Raw genomic sequence first — 21,904 nt, 5'->3', positions numbered from 1 at the left:
CTTGCAATAATTTTATTCAAGAAAAATGAACAAATACAACATTCAGTCTGTGGAAAAAGTAAGTTCACATTTGGCTCTAATAGTTGGTATTGTCCCCCGATGGCACACACAGCTTCAAGTAGGTATTCCAATCATCTGTCTGCCTGTCTCTGATATTGTCTAGGAGAAAGTTTTCATCCACTTGTCCATACAGAATTACTTCAGTTACTTGATGTTTGAGGGGTATCTTGCATGTACAGTCAGCAACAAATCCACCATAGCATCTTCTGGATTCCAATCTAGGCTTTGACTTGGCCATATCAGAAAGTTATTTTGTTTCCTTTTTAGCTATTCTTTGGTGGATTTACTTGAATTTTTAGTGACATTGTCACTTTGCAAAATTCGTGTTCAGCTGACATTCAACCTTCTGATATATGGCCTTACATTATATTCATGCACCCTTGGGTATAATGAAGAATTCAGAGTGGATTCAATGATGGTGAGCTACCCTAGTCCTGATGCTGCAAAGCAACTCCAAACCATAACATTTCCAGCACCATGATTTACAGCTGGTATCAGGTTATTCAGGTTAAGTGCTGTCTTTGGTTTTTGATGGATATAACTGATACTGTGGCCAAATAACTACCTTTGTCTCATCTGTCTACAGTACATTGTTCCAGAAGTCCTGATCTTGGCCTAGGTGTTTATGAACAAATTTTAGTCTTGCCCAAATTTTCTTTCTGGAAAGCCAAGGTTTCCTCCTGGCATATCTTCCATGTAGATCTAATTTGTACATCTTCTAATGGTCATCAAAAGTGGCAAAAGTTATCTGTAGGCATAATGAAATTCTGGGCTTTTGAGAGAATTTTTTTCAGTGTGTTGTGTTCTGGTCTTGAACTGAACTTGCTGAGTCAGATTGGCCTAAACAAATTAAATGGTTTGTTTCCAATTGTTTAGAGATCTTTGGAAAACCCTTTCAAGACTAATAGGCATATATAATCTACTTTTGAAGGCCTCAAGAAGCTCATTGGATCTAGGCATAGTAATAACACATGCTTCAACAACAAATAGCAAACCAAACTAAATGTGCTAGACTTATGTAAGACAGGTACCTTAAAGATACTCTATATAATGTTATAATCATTTGTGCCTGATGTTAAGCGCCTAATTCTAATTTTATGTATTTGAGGAAGTGATAAATGTAGGGCTGTATGCACTTTCTACTTTCAAAATGAAATTATTAAATTATGCCAACTGTAAAATGTAAATTATTTTACATTTATTTGTTATATCACCCTTTTCTGTAGATACTGTTAAAATGAAGATCAAATCCTGACATGTCCACGTATGTGAAAAAAGAAAAAAATAATTTCACAGGATGTACTTACTTTTTTATATGACTGTACTTTGTCCAAAACAACTTCATTGCCAATATCTAATTTTACACTTACTACATCAACATTCTGAAACACTCTGATGTACTGTCTACAAAGGTGTCACTCACCACTTGCATACTGCCCTTCATATCATTACATCTTTAATTCACCAACTTCAGACATCTCTTGCATTAGACTGATTTTTCATGCATTCTGACCCCTCACCTCTAACAACCACCTTGGTTTTCTCTGCATTTACTTTGAGGCCATTAACTTTCAAACTAACTGCCCATTTCAGTATCTTCACCATCAAATTTGCTTCACTTTTTCCCAACAGGAGATCATCAAAAGGTCCCATGACCATAATTCATGCACTATTACGAAAAACAATGGGCTCAGAACAGATCCCTCATTTAGCTTCACATTCACCTCAAAACTTTCTCTCCCTGTCTCCACCATCTGTTTTTTACATTGATTGATATCTGCTGCAATCTCATTCTTGCACAATTTTTTCAATGCCCAATACCTCTTGCAGCATGCTATCAAATGTCTTATCTAGATCTACTAATGCATAATGCAGCATCCCTTGCCTGACACATGACATCAAGGATAGAATCTGCTGTTGACATCCCAGGCAAGATACCAAAATATATTTCACCTAAATTCCAGATCCCTGATTCTTTTCTCTAGCACTCTCTCAAGTATTTTATTACCTGCTGCAACAGCTTAATCACTCAATATGACCCATATGCCAATGGATCATCCTTTCTTTTGTATAATGGAAACAGCACATTTGTTTTTGCAGTGTTTATGAGTCTTCCCTTCATTCACACACATGTTGCATACGGCTCTACCAAGGGTGAATCTTGTGTTATTTTCTACTGGTGATTATCACATGCAGGGGTACTGGCATCAGGATCAGGCATGAACAGAGAAGTCTGGTTGTGTCTTCCTTGTCACCATGACTTTCAGCAGAAGAAATTAACCATGATTATGTCTACTCTTGGTTGATTCATAACCTATGCAAAAGCTGGAGATGCTGAAATAACTCTATACAATTTATTGATTGTCAACCCATTCCAACTGTGTAGATTTTTTTCTGAGAAAGGTTTGATAAGGTTTCTTTGTTAATTTTTTTATTGAGTTATGTTACTCCAGACACTAGTGACAACTGTTGTTGCAGGTTGTAAATAAAGATTAAAATGATTAAAATAATGTAAAAAAAAAAAAACTTAAAAGCAAATAATTTTCCTTTAATTTAGTGATTTAAGTATTTAATCTCAACTAAAAACTAGTGGACACCATGGTATACCCATAGTGGTAATGCTATCCCTCATTACACTAAATGAAACCAAAAATAATCTTGGAGGAAAAAAGAAAAAAAAAATGTTGGTATTTAATGTCATGATAACTCTCTTAGTATATCTGTTTCAGAGTAACTGATAATCATATATGTAAATATTCAATAAAATTACAGAAATGACAAACTCACATATTCTGCATTTTTGGTAGACTTGCAGAAGTATTCAGCAAATAACAAAAGTGCAGGATCAGATGTAAAGGCTGAAATTGCTTCAGGCTGTTTAAGTAAGAGAAAAAAAAGTTTTAGGTTAATACAGAACTTTGGAAATATATACATTTTGCTCTGTTGTGATTTTTTTTCTTTTATACAGCTGGTTAAGGTGCTCTGTGTCCCTTTAGTTTATGTAGTCCATTCAAAAGCTTATACTTTTTTAACCTAACAGAATGATTAAATATCTGCAGGGCTTTATTTCAGAAATAAATCAGGTTTTCTTAGTATTTGTACAATCCATTACTAATTCCACACTGAAAATGGCACTTTTCATATAATTAACCCAATTCAAATGTTTATTATCAAATCTATAAATAGTTTCATACAAATGAAAAAAAAGCAGGATGGGCTCCCCACAAGCCCTACTTCAAAGTTTGCTTTTGGGAAAGCATTATTTGATTTGGCAGCATCATGCAATATTTGCAACATGAAATAATTAATAGTTGGATATTGAAGATCTAAGAATATGATCTGTTTCTGAGAAATTACTGATAAAAACAGTATTCTAAATCAGTGGTTCACAAAGTGTGGGTTGCAACCACCTGGATTCTAAACTAAAACAAAAAATAAGTGCCTTATATTAAGGCATTTAATAATGCCTTATTATAAAAAAAAAACCATTGCATTCAAATATGAACTGGTGTCCTGCCTATTGATTCAATTTGACAGCCTTAAACTGGGGCTAGCAATAGGACTATTTTGCACTGAAAAGCAAGTTTAATTACTTTTCGAAACATTTTCACCAAAATTCTATTGCTACGCTGTACCCACCAAGTTGGGATCACATTGGACAAGATGGCTAGCAGCATTCGAGTTATTCACGGATGGCAAAGGACTAATTGTAACAGAAAATGTAACAGAAATGAGAAAACAACGGAGAGAGGCATTACTTTTGCACCATGCAGGTTTGGATATACAGGATGTATTTTCTGTTTTGGAAAATACCGGTGGTCCGGCAGATTACAGCAGCGCACTAGCTGCATTAAACGCGTACTTTGTGCCCCAGGTGAACATACAGCTTTTGCAGGGCAAGTTTTCTACCAGATGACACAAAAGCAAGGTGAGACTATTCAACAGTTTGTTTCACTGCTCAGAGAGGCAGCTAAAACACTGTTTTGAGGGTGATAGTGACAATCAAATCAGAAACATTGTATTAAGCAAGTGCACTTCAAAATACATACGGAGGAAGTTGCTAGAAGCGGGTTTAAGGCTCACGCTAACACAGTCACTTTAGATAGCAGCACAGTGTGAGCTCAGAATTTACCATATTAAATATACCTACATTTTCTATGAATCCTTGAATGCACTAGAATGCTATGTCTTTTTGTCAATTGAAGCTGACCACAAATCAAGTTTTATAAATAAAATGTATTATTATTATTAATAATAATATCTTCTGCCATTTTGCTTATTCTTCTTTGGTTCATATTACAGGAGACAGGTATTGTTTTCAGCTTGTCGGCTTCTTTTTCATCAAACATTATTTGCACCATATCAACAGCTGTCGATAAAATCAGATTTTCAGCAATTGGCTTGCTGCTCGTGGAGTAGTTTAGCTTTCTGTCAAAGAATTTGGTGTTTACACGAAATAACAGAAAAACCATATTTGAAATATTCATCGCTGTAGAATCTATTTTTCTTTTTATTTTTGTCACTGCCAGATACAGAAATTTCCAATGATCTTTTTAAAAATGTATCCATCTTTCACAAAATGGGTATAGTTCATATCGTTGAAGATTCAATATTGTATATGTCACTCAACAGCACAGCTTAGAAATGATACCTCACTGCTTATGTAAATAAAGCCAAATTGAAATTTCCAGGAGACTACTGTGTAGTAATTAAAAATAATTAGCACGCACTTTCTCGAACATAGTGGAAAGTCCACGAAACACAAAGAACAAAGACAAACAAAATGCACTACTGGGTAACAGATGTTGCCAATATTTCTATTATATAACTAGTTTACTGCCGCTCAACTGCTGTTTGTTTAGGAAAGGGGTTGAGTGCGGTAGCTGGGGGCTTGCAAACAAATTTCTTGCCCAAAAGTGGGTTGTACCTTAAAAAAGTTTGAGAACCACTGTTTTAAATAATTTGATACTGCTACTCATAATGCCACACTTTACATTTCATTATATTACAATATTGGATATTAATTTAGCTGTAACTTGCCACGTGCCACCCATTTTGCTATGAAGCATAATCAAAAAACAGGCAACTGTCTCTAGAAGTGAAATGAATATTTGAATGGTATACTTACGTGGAACTAGTGATTGGAAATTCTACATTTGTGAAATCCATACTTTCTCTGCAAAGAATGATTTTTTTTTTTTAAGTCCTTGAAAAGATGTTATCATGGCACTGATTTGTGCTTAAAATAGACCTTTTTGGCTGATGTAATGAAAAGCTTCCTTTTTAAACGGGGCTGTGAGACGTGAACTCAGCTCTTTGCCGCACCTCATTTGATTTTTTCTGGCAAACAAATTTTCAAAACAAACCACATTTTACGACTCTAAGCAGAGTCGGAGTAATAATTATGTTGGCATGGTCATTTTAGATCTGAGATTGGCTAAAATTTAAAAAATGACCGTTGTTAATACCCAGCCGTCATTACTCAGTTTGCCAATAGGTGTCAGAAGGACGGATGCCAAAACCGAACTGCCCAAAGATAGATTTCGACGTACCAAGCAAATGGCGATACGTTTTAAATTACTTACAATTCCAGAGTTGTCGAAGGGTTTAAGTCAGTTGACAATGTTAGTTCTGGAAAGTACGTCCCACCAAACCAACGTTCCAAAAACCAACCGAGCTTACAGTTATCTGCTCGAACCAACACTGACTTACTATACTCGGCCGTCCAGCAGCATCATTGAAGCATTGAAACATTCTTAGCCAATCATGCAACACTGCGCCCGCGTTTGACACGTTATGTTCTAACTACAGAGGCAGAGTCCAATCGAGGTATTGACGCAAACACCATACATACGGGGTATTGGCGCAAACACCATACATACGGGGTATTGCCGCAAACACCATACATACGGGGTATTGCCGCAAACACCATACATACGGGGTATTGCCGCAAACACCATACATACGGATAGTATCAAATTATATATAAGGATTCCTGGGGTGGCATGCACAGCTTTTAACAAAAAATAAATTGTGGGGTTCACGGGAGCAAGGCATAATAAAGTCATTGTTGGAAAAATTTGCATCCAATCATAAGTAGTAAGTAATCCTAAGTGGAGACTGAGGTCATGTTCAAAGGAAATTATGGTCTATTTTAACCACTATTAACCAGTTTCAGCCTGGTAGAGACTTAAAAGTGAGGGTGATGAATACTTAATTCTAAAACTACAAAAACTAATCCTGTAGTTTCTTGATTTTGTTAAGATATAATAATTTGTTTAGTTTTAACTGATTTAATTGTGAATGTAAACTGTATTTTGCTTATTGTAATGCAATTTATGAAATCAAACCCTGAAGAAAAACTTAATGGTCACTTTCAGCTTAGTCGCAGTCAGGGCAGCTCATGTAATGTCTTTACGGATGACACTGCAATTGTGACCCACCGGCTGGCTACTTTGAGCAGCTGTTTAAAGCTGATTCTCCGGCGAGGAAGTTGGATATCTCTGGGTTCTTCAGGCTGAATCTCCAATTAACTGTGAACCACCCAATCTCACTGAGATTGCACAGGTGGTGAACCAGCTGAGGGTAGGGAAGGCTACAGGAATCTGTTGTATCTGGAGTGAACTTCTCCAGGCTGGTGGTAAGGCTATCCTCCTGGCATTACAAGCAATCTTTGCTTCCATTTATGAGACGTGTGTCATCCCAACTGACTGGAAAACAGGACTTATTGTCCTATCTATACCTATCTGGAAAGGGAAGGGTGATTGCCTGGATTGTGCCAACTTCAGGTGAGTAACACTGCTTGTGGTGCTGGGTAAGGTCCTTGCTAGGGTCTTCCTCAATAGGATCCGTGATCACCTGCTCACCTACCAGCCACCGAAGCAGTCTGGCTTTCCACCTAAGAAGTCTACCATCAACCATATCTTGGCACTGAGGGCTCTCATGAAGTGCAAATATGAATATCGGCAAAGTTTCTTTGAAGCCTTTGTCAATTTTCATAAAGCGTTCGACTCAGTTGATCGCGATGCCATGTGGGACATCCTAAGACTTTGCAGGATCCCCTCAAAGTTGCTGGATATCACGGCCAGTCTGTACTGTACACTGATGCTGTGTGTGCTGTGCAGAGTGGAGGCAGAACCTCTGCATTTTTACCAGAGGTTTGGGGCAAGGTCATGGGGTCCAGCGGCTGTGGGGCTTCTGTTGGTGAAGAAAGATTCACTGAACTTAACTTTGCTGACGATGTTGTGATCTTCACGGAGTAAATGATGGCTCTGATCGGGGCTCTTGACATATTGAGTAAGGAGTATGAGTGTCTAAGCTTGCAAGTGTCCTGGATAAAAACCAGGATCCAGGCCTTTAATGACATCTTGGGCACAGCCATCAGCAGCATGTCTGTCTGCAGAGAGAGTGTCAAACTTGTTGAAACATTTACTTACCTTGGCAGCGACATTCATGTTTCTGGTGACTTTTCCTATGAAGTCAGTAGATGGACTGGGGGAGCATGGGGGTGGTGAGGTAGCTGGAAAGGAATGTGCGGCGCTCCTGATATCTATGTAAAAGGACGAAGGTCCAAGTCTTTAGAGTCATTGTGTTTCCTGTCTTGCTATATGGTTGTGAGACATGGATGCTACCCAGTGACCTGAGACGAAGACTGGACTCCTTTGGTACGGTGTCTCTTCAGAGAATCCATGGGTAGCACTGGTTTGACTTTTTGTTGAATGAGCGTTTGCTCACAGAGTCCCGAATGAGGCACATTAACTGCATTGTGAGGGAACATCAGCACTACGGCCATGTGTCGTGATTCCCCGAGGGAGATCCACCTTGTAGCATCTTCATTGTTGAGGGGTCGAGTGGCTGGACCAGGCCAAGGGGACACCCACATAACAACTGGTTGTGGCAGATAAATGGTCATTTCCTGAGGGCAGGAGTGGACCACATGTCTGCCTGGGGGGTTGCCAACTAGTATCCCGAGCTGTTTTGTCATGTGGTGGGTGCGGCAGTGTGCTGTACCAGTGCATGCCCCCCAACCTGGCCTGACCTTTCAGTTTGTGGAGTTTGCAGTGTTATCGAAATGGACGAAAATAATTTTCATTAGCATAGTAATAGCTTCAAAATAGAAAAGCTTACCCTTTTAAACAAATGCACACATTCAAAATAAACAATTTTTGTCATAAATATGTTTTATAAAATGTTGACTGCATTGATAATTTTTATAGTAAATCAATTCTGATATCATACAAGATCAGTACAGATGGTATCAATATAATATGAATATTAATACTACACTAGCATATTGGTCTTGTCTAGGACAGGGGTCCTCAATCCCAGTCCTGGAGAGCCGCAATGGCTGCAGGTTTTTGTTCTGACCTGGTTGCTTAATTAGAAAGCAATTCTTGCCAATAAAGCACTAACAAGCTGTGAAATTAAATTAACTCTACTATGTCAGGTCATTCTCATATCCTAGATTTTCTTTCCCTTTCTATCATGCAAATGATTTGAAGGCTAAAATGGACGAGTAATTCTCAGTCCTTCACTTTTTTCTCTTCATTTTTCTTCCAAGTATTTAATTAAACCCAATAGTGCAGATAAATACACACAGGTGTAAATGTAAATAAGCTAAATGGAGAAATGCTGCTCTCTCTTGTCATTTGCATGTTATTGATAATAAGGAGCAATTAAAATAGCTGTTTAAGACAAAATTAAGCAATAAAGGCTCAAAATCACTAAAGTGAAGCAGAAGTGTTACTTTAGCAATAAGTGCTTTTTATTAAGCAACTGGGTTGGAGCAAAAACCTGCAGCCACTGCGGCTCTCCAGGACCGTGATTGAGGACCCCTGGTCTAGGATCATGTACCTCAAAAAGCTTCAGCTGTCCTTCGAAATATTTCCTCATCAGCACCCTGCTTCTTAAAGGTTTACAATTAGCAAATTAGTTGAAAGGAAAGAGCCAAAGAAAAATCAGTCCAAAATACAACTTCAGTGATAGTCCTATTAAAATGTAACCAAAATTTTAATAGTGAAAAGTGGTTCTTAGTATGTGAAGTATAGATTAATTAACAGGGGCGTAGTCAGAGATCACATAGAAGGTTGAAACATACTCTACAAAACACTGCCTCTGGATCCAGACTTAATGATAAACAGTGGTGTTCTTTAATTGTTCAGAAGACAGCCCATGTTCAAACACATGTTCAATCATAATTGCACCTCATACAAGACCTGTCACCTGACCCAAGGCTGGATTTCATAGACAACTGGGTAACGAAAAGTACTGAACTATCAACCATACTCAGACTGGCTCAGACTAGCAAAGCTTTGACTGTGCTGACGAGGCAGATTTCAACAGGTAGTTATGGTATCTGGAGAACAAATACCAGCTACCTTCGTTTAAGTAAAGTTCCATTGTCACTTCTTCAAGAGATTATCCTTTTAATGGGAGTGAACATTGTGTGCTTAGACTTTGCTTAAAACCTATATTGTGGAAGCTACTGGAATAGCAGATGACATGGTCAAAAGGAGTCTGGTGCCTGAAATATTGTCAATTTTAGGAAGCTAGTGCTATAGCTACCAAATGTATAAAAAATTATATCCCTTTTATCCACTCAGTGTTGATAAGGCAAATAATGAGCATTATCAATTCATCTTCTAAAAGTAAAATTCTGAAGAATAAAACATTTTTTGCAGTAAGTGCCAGAATATTATGATAACTCTGTCACTTTTGGATGAGAATTGACAAAGAGATAAAAAACATTTTCACGGTTGTTTTTCTAATTTTCAAACAAATACGAGTCTTCAACTATGACTGCAAGATTAGACTTCTGTGGGGGAAGGAGGAAATGATGAATTAATCAGTATAACGGATCTGACCATACAATGAAAAAAAATGTACATCTTAAACTACTTAAAAGAAGAAAAAAAAATTACCATTTTTTTTACCTTGAAACTACGAACTTCTGGGTTTCTGTGACTTATTGTTTGTGCTAAAAGGCTCTGCCATCCTCGAGGATCATCTTTGTATGACAGCTGTCCTGCTCTCAACTTAACATACAGAATTCCATCTTTTGATAGTATTGCTCTAGAAAAATATAGTAAAAATATCTCAAGCTATAAATTTTATTAACTGTAATTGGAAAATTATTTTGCAAACTTAAAAAGGCAAATAGCTATTGGCCACAAGATTTCTCTGCTGCCATGGGTGTCACGGATTCCCCAAATTACACAGATGACTGACTTTACTTCAGACATTAAACTATTGGCCAGCCAGTCATAGGAATTGACTGACTTTTCTTTCAAATCATTATTTTGGCTTAGACTGGCAGATTATTTATTAATCGTGAACAAAGCGTATGTGAATTTCTTAGAATGTAATCATTATATCAAATAAATATAACCTTAAAATATCTGACAGTAATGTGGTAAAATAGCAACTTTTTAACATCTTTGACTTAGCTTTAATTGATGTACAACCTGTAATTAAGATGTCATTTATACCTTTATTACTTTACTAATATCTTATAAACAAATATATGACAAAGACAAATGGACATTATTTATGGAAAATAACAAATCTAGGAAACATTTCAATGCCTTAGTTGCATTTACAGTATACATAAAGGATTCAGAACCCTCTACTTTCTACACATTTTATTGTGTTGGAGTTTTAATTTAGAAGAAATACATTTACCATTTTTGCCAATTAATCGACATTCAATAACCCATGGATGATAGACTGTCTGTCTAGCTGACTGCAGTTTGTGAGCCTCAAGGATTGTGTCTCCGGTATTATTATAAGCAACAGTGTGGCACCGCTTTTTTACTCTATACACCTCATACAATAAATATAACACCATGTCATGTTACTTGAAGAAATTCTCAGATGTATATTGATAAGGGTTATGAATATAGCAGTTAGGTAGAAAACTGCTCCTTGGTACAGAAATAATGGTCTACAAATTAGTATCAGCAAAACCAGGGAACTAGTTATTGATTTTTGCCACACCAAACAGCACCTATGTCCGGCTACTATTCAGAGAGTGGATGTAGAGGTGGTGCACTCCTACATGTACTTGGGGGTTCCACATCAATGACAGGTTGGACTATTCTCATAACACAGAAGAAATAATTTATATAAGAAAGAAAACAGCAGGATCTTTTTTCTTATGAGACGGTGTTCCTTAAATCTGGGTAATGACATTCTTCACATACTGTATTCCATAACTCTATGATGACCAGTACAATTTTCTATACTACGGTTTGCTGGGCGAGGGAAAACGGCGTCCAAATTTTTTATTCCTGATAGAAGGTCTATTGAACCGCTGTTTGTCTCATCCCTCACCTAGGACCAGTTTGCCTTGGGTGGCCCGACCAGGGGCATAAAATCCCGGACAACAGAGCTCCTAGGATCATTGGGATGGCGTTTTCTCTCGCCTGGAGCCAGGCCTGGAGGTGGGGCTCGATGGCGAGCGCCTGGTGGCCGGGCCTGCACCCATGGGGCTTGGCCGGGCACAGCCCGAAGAGGCAACGTGGGTGCCCCTTTTCATTGGCTCATCACCTATGGGAGGGGCCAAGGAGGTCGGGTGCAGTGTGAGTTGGGTGGTGGCCGAAGGCGGGGACCTTGGCGATCCGATTCTCGGCTACAGAAGCTGGCTCTTGGGACGTGGAATGTCACCTCTTTAAAGGGGAAGGGAGCCTGAGCTAGTGCGTGAGGTCGAGAGGTTCCAGCTAGATATAGTAGGGCTCACCTAAACGCACAGCTCGGACTCTGGAACCAATCTCCTTGAGAGCGGCTGGACTCTCTACCACTCTGGAGTTGCCACCGGTGAGAGGCACCGAGCAGGTGTGGGCATACTTATTGCCCCCCAACTTGGAGCCTGTACATAGGGGTTTACCCCGGTGGACTAGAGGGTAGCCTCCCCACCACCTTTTGGGGGGATGGGTCCTGACTGTTGTTTGTGCGTATGCGCCAAAAAGCAGTTTGGAGTACCCACCCTTTTTGGAGTCCCTAGGCGCAGTGCTAGAGGGCATACCTTCTGGGGACTCCCTTGTACTGCTGGAAGAGTTCAATGCTCACGTGGGCAATAACAGTGAGACCTGGAAGGGCGTGATTGGGAGGAATGGCCCCCCCGATCTGAACCCGAGCGGTGTTTTGTTATTGGACTTCTGTGCTCGTCACGGATTGTCCATAGCGAACACCATGTTCAAGCATAGAGGTGTTCATATGTGCACTTGGCACCAGGACACCCTAGGCCTCAGTTCGATGATCGATTTGCGGCCACATGTCTTGGACACTCGGGTGAAGAGAGGGGCGGAGCTGTCAACTGATCACCACCTGGTGGTGAGTTGGCTTTGATGGTGGGGGAGGATGCCGGTTCGGCCTGGTAGGCCCAAATGTGTTGTGAGGGTCTGCTGGGAACGTCTGTCAGAAGTAGCTTCAACTCCCACCTTCGACCACGTCCCGAGGGAGGTGGGGGGACATTGAGTCCGAATGGGCCATGTTCCGTGCCTCTATTGTTGAGGCGGCTGACCGGAGCTGTGGCCGTAAGGTAGTCCGTGCCTGTCGTGGCGGCAATCCCCGAACCCGTTGGTGGACACCGGCGGCGAGGGATGCCGTCAAGCTGAAGGAGGAGTCCTACTGGACCCTTTTGTCCTGTGGGACTCTGGAGGCAGCTAATAGGTACCGACAGGCCAAGCGGAATGCAGCTTTGGTGGTTGCTGAGGCAAAAACTCGGGCATGGGAGGAGTTTGGGGAGACCATGGACAACAACTTTCGGACGGCTTCCAGGAGATTCTGGACCACCGTCCGGAGTCTCAGGAGGTGGAAGCAGTGCAGTGTCAACACTGTATATGGTGGGGATGGTGCGCTGCTGACATCGACTCGGGACGTTGTGGGTCGTGGGGGGAGTACTTTGAAGACCTTCTGAATCCCACTAACACGCCTTCCAATGAGGAAGCAGAGCCTGGGGACTCAGAGGTGGGCTGAGGTCACAGAGGTGGTCAAAAAACTCCTTGGTGGCAGGGCCCCGGGGGTGGATGAGACACACCTGGAGTTCCTCAAGGCTCTGGATGTTGTAGGACTGTCTTGGTTGACACGTCTCTGCAACATCGCATGGACATCGGGGACAGTGCCTCTGGATTGGCAGACCGGGGTGGTGGTCCCCCTCTTTAAAAATGGGGGCCAGAGGGTGTGTTCCAACTACAGAGGAATCACACTCCTCAGCCTCACTGGAAAAGTCTATTCGGGGGTTCTGAAGAGGAGGGTCCGTCGGATAGTAGAACCTTGGATTCAGGATGAACAGTGTGGTTTTCGTCCGGGTCGCGGAACAGTGGACCAGCTCTACATCCTTAGCAGAATCCTGGTGCATGGGAGTTTGCCCAACCAGTCTACATGTGTTTGGTGGACTTGGAAAAGGCATTCGACCGTGTCCCTTGGGGAATCCTGTGGGGGGTGCTCCGGGAGTATGGGGTACCGGACCCCCTGATAAGAGCTGTTCGGTTCCTGTACAACCGGTGTCACAGCTTGGTCCGCATTGCCGGCAGTTAGTCGAACCCGTTCCCAGTGAGAGTTAGACTCTGCCAGGGCTGCCCTTTGTCACCGATTCTGTTCATAACTTTTATGGACAGAATTTCTAGGCGCAGCCAGGGTATTTTTTGGGGGTCTGGTTTTATGGGCTCAGGATTGGGTCACTGCTTTTTGCAGATGATGTTGTCCTGTTTGCTTCATCAGGCCATGATCTTCAGCTCTCTCTGAATCGGTTTGCAGCTGAGTATGAAGTGGCTCAGATGGGAATCAGCACCTCCAAATCCGAGACCATGGTCCTCAGCTGGAAAAGGGAGGAGTGCCCTCTCAGGGTTGGAGGAGAGATCCTGCCCCAAGTGGAGGAGTTCAAGTATCTCGGGGTCTTGTTCACGAGTGAGGGAAGAATAGAGCATGAGATCAACAGGCAAATCAGTGCGGCGTCCGCAGTGATGCAGGCTCTGCATCGGTCTGTCGTGGTGAAAAAGGAGCTGAGCCGTAAGGCAAAGCTCTCAATTTACCAGTTGATCTACGTTCCTACCCTCACCTATGGTCATGAGGTATGGGTAGTGACTGAAAGAAAGAGATCACGAATACAAGCGGCTGAAATGAGTTTCCTCCGCAGGGTGTCTAGGCTTTCCCTTAAAGATAGGGTGAGAAGCTCAGTCATCCGGGAGGGGCTCAGAGTAGAGCCACTGCTCCTTCGCATCGAGAGGTGTCAAATGAGGTGGCTCGGGCATCTGATCAGGATGCCTCCTGGACGCCTCCCTGGTGAGGTGTTCTGGGCACGTCCAACCAGGAGGATGTCCCTGGGAAGACCCAGGACACGCTGGACGGACTATGTCTCCTGGCTGGCCTGGAAACACCTTGGGATTCTCCTTGAAGAGATAGAAGTGGCCGGAGAAGAGGGAAGTCTGGGCCTCTCTGCTCAAGCTGCTGCCCCTGCAACCCGACCTCAGATAAGTGGAAGAGGATGGATGGATGGTTTGCTTGGCCCGTAACATCACTTCAAGAGAAGCCCACTGAGTCAATGCCTTACTATAAATGTAACTGCCAAGTCAGAATTTTTTTCTTTCTTTAAGCCATTGTGTGTGTGTGTGTCTGTGTCTGTCTGTCTGTCTATCTATCTAGTTTCTGTAAAACGCCAAAATCTCCCAGGGGACAAATCAAATTGTATCTGTCTTTGTTCTCAGGAAGGTTCACAAATTTATTAAAAATCAAAAACTGAAATTTCTCATTCATAACAGTATTCAGACCCTTAATTTAGTGCTTTATAGAAACCCTTTTGGTAGTAATTAAAGGTAAGTTGTTGTTACTAATCTGAATGCAGGCCTTGCATTCCTGAAGTAAAAATTCACACAAACAATAGTAACTTGCATTCTATAAGACTCCAATGTTAATGAAGCATAGTTGTTTTTGTAGCATTTAAAGGTTTAGAAAGCATGTTGCTATATTAAGTGTCAGTTAGTTAGTAATACTTGCTTGTTTTAAGATCAATATCCTATTTAAGATCTTAGTTCTTTTAAATGGTACGTATTTAGCTTTTTTAGAGCTTTGAAACACTTGTTTATTTATTTATTATTAAACTATTCAGAAAAACAGTGTCCACGCCATTTTACACAGCTATTCAATTCCCTTACTGTAGATACTGATTGACTGCATACAGTGAGTTTAAACTACACTAATTTGTTTTGTGTAAATTAAATATAATGACATATGTCTATGAGTCACGGATATGATTAACAAAACCACATATTGGACAAAAAAGGACATATTACATTACTAAATCAGTGACCAACAAACTCATATTTTTAGTTAACATGACATTTATAAATGCGATGTTGGATAAAATTACATAGATATAAAATATCAAGGACTAACTTGTCATTTTATCTGTGCCTTTGAGGATATGCAACTCTTACCAATTTACATATAACTTATTAGTGCTCATTATGTTGTGACAGTTGATATCATCATCTAATAGCACTACCTTACACAGAAGTGTGGCCTCACAGGGTGTTGAACTCCAGCATGATTCATGTATAGGATACCACTTGTTGGGAAAGGGTATATGTGTATACTTCAACACTGTAGAATCCTACTGAATGTTATTCCCTACCTTGATCCTACTGCCGTTTCAAAATTTGTAGGTAAAGGTTCATACAAATATACCTGGACAAATATACCATATGCAAAAAATATGAGCTTTCATTATACTCACTGTAAATGACTTGTTCCGTTGCTAACATCAATAGTCAATTCCCAATATCGTGGTCCTTTAACTCTTACCTATTAACACATAAGAAACAACTTCATGAAACTCTTTAAGAACATTACAATCTTCAAACGTGTTGCAAAGAAGTTACTAACCTGTTTCAAAAGATGGAGCTCTGGTAGTAGTGTAGGTGCCATCCGTTCAACTGTAGTTTCCTTGTACCACTGAGTTTCCTTAAAGTTAGTAAAAAAATAATCAAAAAACCTGTTTAAATAATAAACGTCAAGAGTGTTATTTTCAGGTGTTAACAAGGCGTGCTGCCTGGTTGTCCATAACATTGAACTGACTACTGGACTTCATGAATCTCTCATTTCAGAATACTTAACTGCAAGTCTTTATTAAAGACAATGAAGGTTAAGAATATGCAGCATTACATTAGAATAATTATATCTCATTGTAGTTTTTGAGGCTTTGGAAGAAACCTTGAATGAAACAGAATTCTCATCAGGACTGATTACTAGCTACTTTAACATAACATCAAGCATGTCCTATTCAGCCATGCCAGGAAGCTGCTGCACTTAGGCCCGAGGTCATTATCCTGTTAACAGACAAGATGTCTTCAAAGAATACCTACATTTAAAATATTGGATTGAATATTGCCGAAATACCTTCAGATGTAATTATATCACCTATACATTCAAAACTAGACATAGCAATGCCAAATAAGATGAAATCCAGTGGTTCAGCACTCACTTAGAATTGAGTACCTGTGCAGGAGGTATTTGATTTTTTTTTTCCAACTGTCAATTGTACCTTTAGAAGATAATCACATTTTCACTATCCCACGCAATTTATAACTATAGTCTGGCATTTTTATAACTGACAATATGTTTGAATCCTTTCATGAACTGTACCTCAAATATATTCTTTCATCAACATGTAACATTTATTACATGCAAATTAAAGACTGCTAAAGAAAACGTGACCAATTTTCCTAATCATCTTTCAATATCTGCTATTTAGTCAATGAGGAATATACAGGCACCATTTCCAAATTCTACCAGTTTTTCCAAACGAATGTAATCCTAGAAAATCAGGAATAGCACTGGGAATTAGGATTTTCAACTAATATCTCAGATAATGAACAACAATCATCTATTTTAGAGGCAATTTAAATTACGCTATCCTAAATGTACCAGGTCCAGATTCTAATTGTGAGTGCTGTTCATAGGCTCCTGACTCTAGATCATATGCTTTTGGAATACCCTTAGATAAGACTTCACTAGAATAAATGCATGTTTATTCTTCAGATATTTTTGGGTTCAAAATAATTCTTGTAACAGAACCCAAATGATTTTATTACTTGATGAATAATGCATTGTAGTAACTTGCACTGTTTAACTGCCACATCATTTTTACTTTGCTCAACTGAATGAGTAATAATCTACATAGGATAACATAATGGGAAAATGAGGTTTTACTTAAAATCAGAAAACAATAAATTCAATAATGACGAAGTGTTCAAAACTTAATTTAGAATTTGTCAATTCATTTAATATATTGTCATTTCATTAAACATGTAGAACTTGTGTTATCTTTTTGGAGTATGCATCTCACAACAAATCACCTAATTTCTTGCTCTTTAAAGGTGTTGAGGAAGCAAGGTTGGATTCAGTACAAAATATTTTTAAAAAATACTACAGGCTTCTGATAGATCATGTGAACATGCGATGTGGTTAATTTGTCAGATTAAGAGTCTACATCAGTATTTTATGTAATGGGGCATACACTTAGAAAACACTCAAAATTCCTATTCTAAAAATAATTACTTAAAAAGTGTCCAATGAAGAGGAAAATCTACCAGATGACAACTGGCCATAGGGTCCTATGAGACCTGATATACTAAAGGGTAGACAGCAAAAGTGAAACAAGTAGTTACAAAGAATTACCTTATATGTAATTTCCAGAAGTGCATAACAAGGTGTATTTGTATCAACATCAACAGGAACAAGCAGTCGAGGCTCTGCAGCCAGTACATACAGATGTCTTAACGCCTGAAGATGATATCTGAAGAAAGAAATAATGTTTAATTGACTTCTCACTTGTGTTGCTTAAAAAGACAACAACCTAAAAATTATTACATTCTTTCCAAACTTCTCCTCTTAACAACTTACAAACCATATAATGGCTTTGGCTTCATTCTAAAACAGCACCACCACAGAACAATTAACTTACTCAAAAGTAAACTAATATCTAAAATGTACCCTTCTGAAGCATTTTTCTTCTCCTTTTGCTTGCATGCAGTTTCCATGTAATCGTGCTTCTACATACTGTAGAACTTTAGCACACCTGCTCACCCCTTATATGCTGCCCATCCTTTTTTTGTATATATAAAAGCAGTGCTTAACACTGTGCATAAACTTTGCCCCTAATTATATTCCTCAAAGAGAAAAGTAGTTGACATGTCAAAGTGTCTTTTTTCCTGTCAGTTCTTTTATGAAAAAAACATCCTAAAGAAATGGGCAGGAAAAAACATGAAAAATCAAATTAAGAAATAGTAGCACTTCTATATCACAGTGTTGGGAGCTCAATTTGATCGATGCTAGAAAAAAGAGTTGATGGCAAATCTTCATGTTGCTACAGACTGTTTTTAAAGTTAGATTGATACTTAACTCATCAGCCCCATGGGTAGTCGACAGCGACAACAATATCATAATTGCTGCAAAGCAGCACAATGAACAAGCCCAATATAACATACACATATAGTACGCTTTTCATTTAATCCCCAAAATAAACTAATCTGATATAACCAGAAAGTACAATTATCTTCAAACTTTTTCCCACAATTCCAGTTTACTGTGCTTATGTTAAAGCATGCAGAGAATTCAATATCATGTTGTCCACTCAAAGCATGATGTTAGAAAGTTTTTCAAACAAGAGAACTTTTTTATTAAGTCTAGTGTAACCGTGAACAGACTGATTAATCAATTTATTGAATGTAGTGAATGAAAAGTTTTATTATAAGCCCATTTGTGAAATACTTATACTTCAAAATAAATCTGTGTTTAGCAATGGACTTAAAACATTACTGTAACATTGGGCATTATCATTTCAATTTATTCTGCCATGTCTGCATCTCCTATGCTATGGTGTTTTTGGATTATAATTATTTGATCATTACTGTTAAAGTACAAAATCAACACGCAGCACTTTGCCATGTTGTTACTGTTGTGGTTATAGTTTTATGTAAAATGAAACAATACAAGTTTCAGGTAAATTATTTATAACTAACTAGTAGCAATTCCAAACCTGCATAAATAAATCAAAGTGGGAAACAAAAACTAAATCAGCCTATAATTTTGTAGTTTCAACACATACGCAGTATCTTTGCGCTGATGCATGTAAAAGACAAAAGATCAGGGTCCTCAAACATGCTCAGGTTTCTAATGCTTTGTTTAAATAAAAGCATTATTACTATCTTCTATCTTTATCTTCTGCTGCTGAATACTTCTATACCAGTGACAAATTTATGGGCTCAAGCACAAAGTATTGTCAATCGTAGGGGGATACTGAATGTAGCCAAATTAAATTATTACTATTGATGTTGTAGCCTTAACATTTATAACAGGTCAAGTCACATCTTTGTCTTTACTGACTCCCCCGTTAATGGCCTGTGGATTCTCAAAATATTTAACTGAATGATGTCACAAATACCTTATTTTAAAATTGGCCTTCACTACCACCAATTGCATGGATTAGTCTGGTTCTTAGATAGTTCTTACTGGGGTTTATAATGGTGCAAGGAAAATTTAAAAATATTTATCCATATTATGACTTTTAAAGAAAGTCATAAAGTTTAAAGAAAGTTAAAAGACATAAGGGAGATAATAAGAAAAAAAATACCTTGAGACTTAGGATTTTAACTCTTCAGGTACATCTTTCAAAAATGTTATGTTTATTAAATATGAACTACAATTAGTTGTATACCAACCAACATCTAACAGGACAAGAATCAATGCCATTTTTATATCATTTGTATTGGAATCTGCCGTCTCTTAAAGTTATTGAGCCAGCACAACCCTATTTGGACTTTAACTACATGACATTGTAAAGCACTGTTAAAAAGCATGTACTTAGTAAAGTCTACTAATGCATGTAATTGTATTCTATTATCACTTATTTTTGAATACGACTCATTGTTAAAAAATATTTAATAAACAAAATATGATAACTGACTCTCTGATGAATTAACTAAAATATGTAGAATTCTACTTCTTACAAAGGTGTTAACTAAGTCCTGGAATGATGCTATTAATTTTCTTATTAAGTATCTTCCAGTCTACTCATCATTTGTACTTTTCTTTTTAACTTCTGTTTATGTTAACCACACTTGTCAAAATTCTTGTTTTCTGAATGTTGAACCTCCTGATACCATAGCTTCGAAAACTGCCTATTGTGGAGGTCTGTATATAGGCCTGAGATGCCTTATATTAGTGCTGAAGCATTAGCATTCTCTGCTTGTGTTATTCAGCTCCCATTCTAATTGACCTGTTGGAGTTTGTAAGTTCTGATAGTTATTGGACCATTTGGACCTTGTGGATTCTTTTGTTAAATTTTTACTCTGTTTGTGGTCATTGATTTTGTCATTTGAATTTGTTTGATTTTGGCTGCCTATCTTTCTAGGCAGCATTTAGAATTTAGCTTTGTTATTTTCTATAGCTTTAGGAAATTTCATGTTCTTGCATTACTTTTAGTAGTGCTGGGCGGTATGACCAAAATTCTATATCACGGTATTTTTCAAAATTATACCGGTTTCACAGTATTCAACGGTATTTTTTTCCCATGCATGAGTGGATGTTAACCACATTTTCCACTGGAATTACTGCAGAAGACTGGCTAAGAATAACTTATTCCACTGTCACGAGCATTGTACAAAAAACAGTTTAATGTGCACACAAGTATTAATACAAGTTTGCATGGCCCCATAAAGTGATAGTTTTCAATGGGGTGGCACTAATGAAGAGAATGAATCACACTGCATGACAGCTGCAGTCAAAACATAGAACCTTTTTATTAAACAAATTTTGCAAACAACTTAAGCTAAAATCCAAAAAGGCATTTAGACTTAGTAAAATGTTCAGAGGTGCTTGTCAAAAGTTGTATTGCACTGAACATGTCTTAGAAAAGGAATAAATAGTGAATATTGTTTGTAAACCAACTACACTTTCTGTTAATGTTACCAATCTCTGTCCACTGACATGTTAATGTGACTTTTTAAACAACTTTATCATCATTAAACTGCATAATATTTAAACTAATAAATAATAATAATAAAATAAACAAATAGTGCAACTTCCAGTAATAATAAATAACAAAATAAAAATAAAATAAAACAAGTGCAACTTGGTGAGACATCTTTACCAACTGAACCATCATTAAAGCAAATTGCATTAATATGGACCTTGCTAAACTATATACATAATTAATAAAAATGCTACTTGCATTTATAATGCTATTTGTGGCATAGTCCTACGGAAGCATATCAGGGACAGAGTGAAGAAAAAAAAAACCTATATGTAGAGAATAAAGTCAGCATGTTGACTTTATTTTCGACATTTACACTTTATTCTCGCCGTTTACGTCGAGATTAAAGTTGACATTTCCACTTTATTCTCATAGTTTATTTTGTTATTAAAGTAGAATGTCATAAACTAAACTTCATCCTAAAATCAATGTTTAATCTACTAGATTTTCAAAAACCCCGTCATATGTTAATGTAGCACATTAAATGCTTTGAGTTAAGTGTTCCCCGACCCAGTTGTTATTTGCTATGCGCTCGTTAAACTGACTTCCTCCGCACTTAAGAGGAGGTGCAGGCAGGATCACCGCACAGAATACATTCACTTCATGATATTCCTGCTCTCTGAAAATTTAGAATGCTAAGATAATACTTGATATCATTTTCATGATGAAATGCATTAAAGCAGGTATTAAACATGCATGGTAGTGAGGCGGTAGTGCTGCTCCCTCGCAGTAAGGGGTACCCAGGTGTACGTTCAGTGTAGAGAACTTTATGGCAGGTGTGACGAGGCTTCAAAAAACTGGATGTATGAATGGGTA

At 38.5% G+C, this 21,904-nt stretch overlaps 1 protein-coding gene across 2 annotated transcripts in view; it reads right to left on the bottom strand.

Moving 5' to 3' along the window:
• The window catches only part of anapc1 (anaphase promoting complex subunit 1), a 260,906-nt gene that overhangs the window by 6,714 nt on the left and 232,288 nt on the right, over window positions 1-21,904 (bottom strand). Inside the window, exons 40-44 of one of the 2 annotated variants that reach the window (XM_039748373.1) lie at window positions 17,734-17,851; window positions 15,940-16,017; window positions 15,791-15,858; window positions 9,981-10,131; window positions 2,848-2,934 (exon numbers count right to left, since the gene is read on the bottom strand). In XM_039748373.1, coding sequence (XP_039604307.1) covers window positions 2,848-2,934; window positions 9,981-10,131; window positions 15,791-15,858; window positions 15,940-16,017; window positions 17,734-17,851 — 502 coding nt within the window. The remainder of the gene's footprint in view (window positions 1-2,847; window positions 2,935-9,980; window positions 10,132-15,790; window positions 15,859-15,939; window positions 16,018-17,733; window positions 17,852-21,904) is intronic. The other variant, XM_039748374.1, reaches the window with a different exon arrangement.

The sequence above is a fragment of the Polypterus senegalus genome, chromosome 3 (genome assembly GCF_016835505.1).
Source record: "Polypterus senegalus isolate Bchr_013 chromosome 3, ASM1683550v1, whole genome shotgun sequence".
Taxonomy (NCBI): domain Eukaryota; kingdom Metazoa; phylum Chordata; class Cladistia; order Polypteriformes; family Polypteridae; genus Polypterus; species Polypterus senegalus.
Note: the sequence above shows the minus strand (reverse complement) of the source record. Positions and strands in the feature narration are given on the sequence as shown.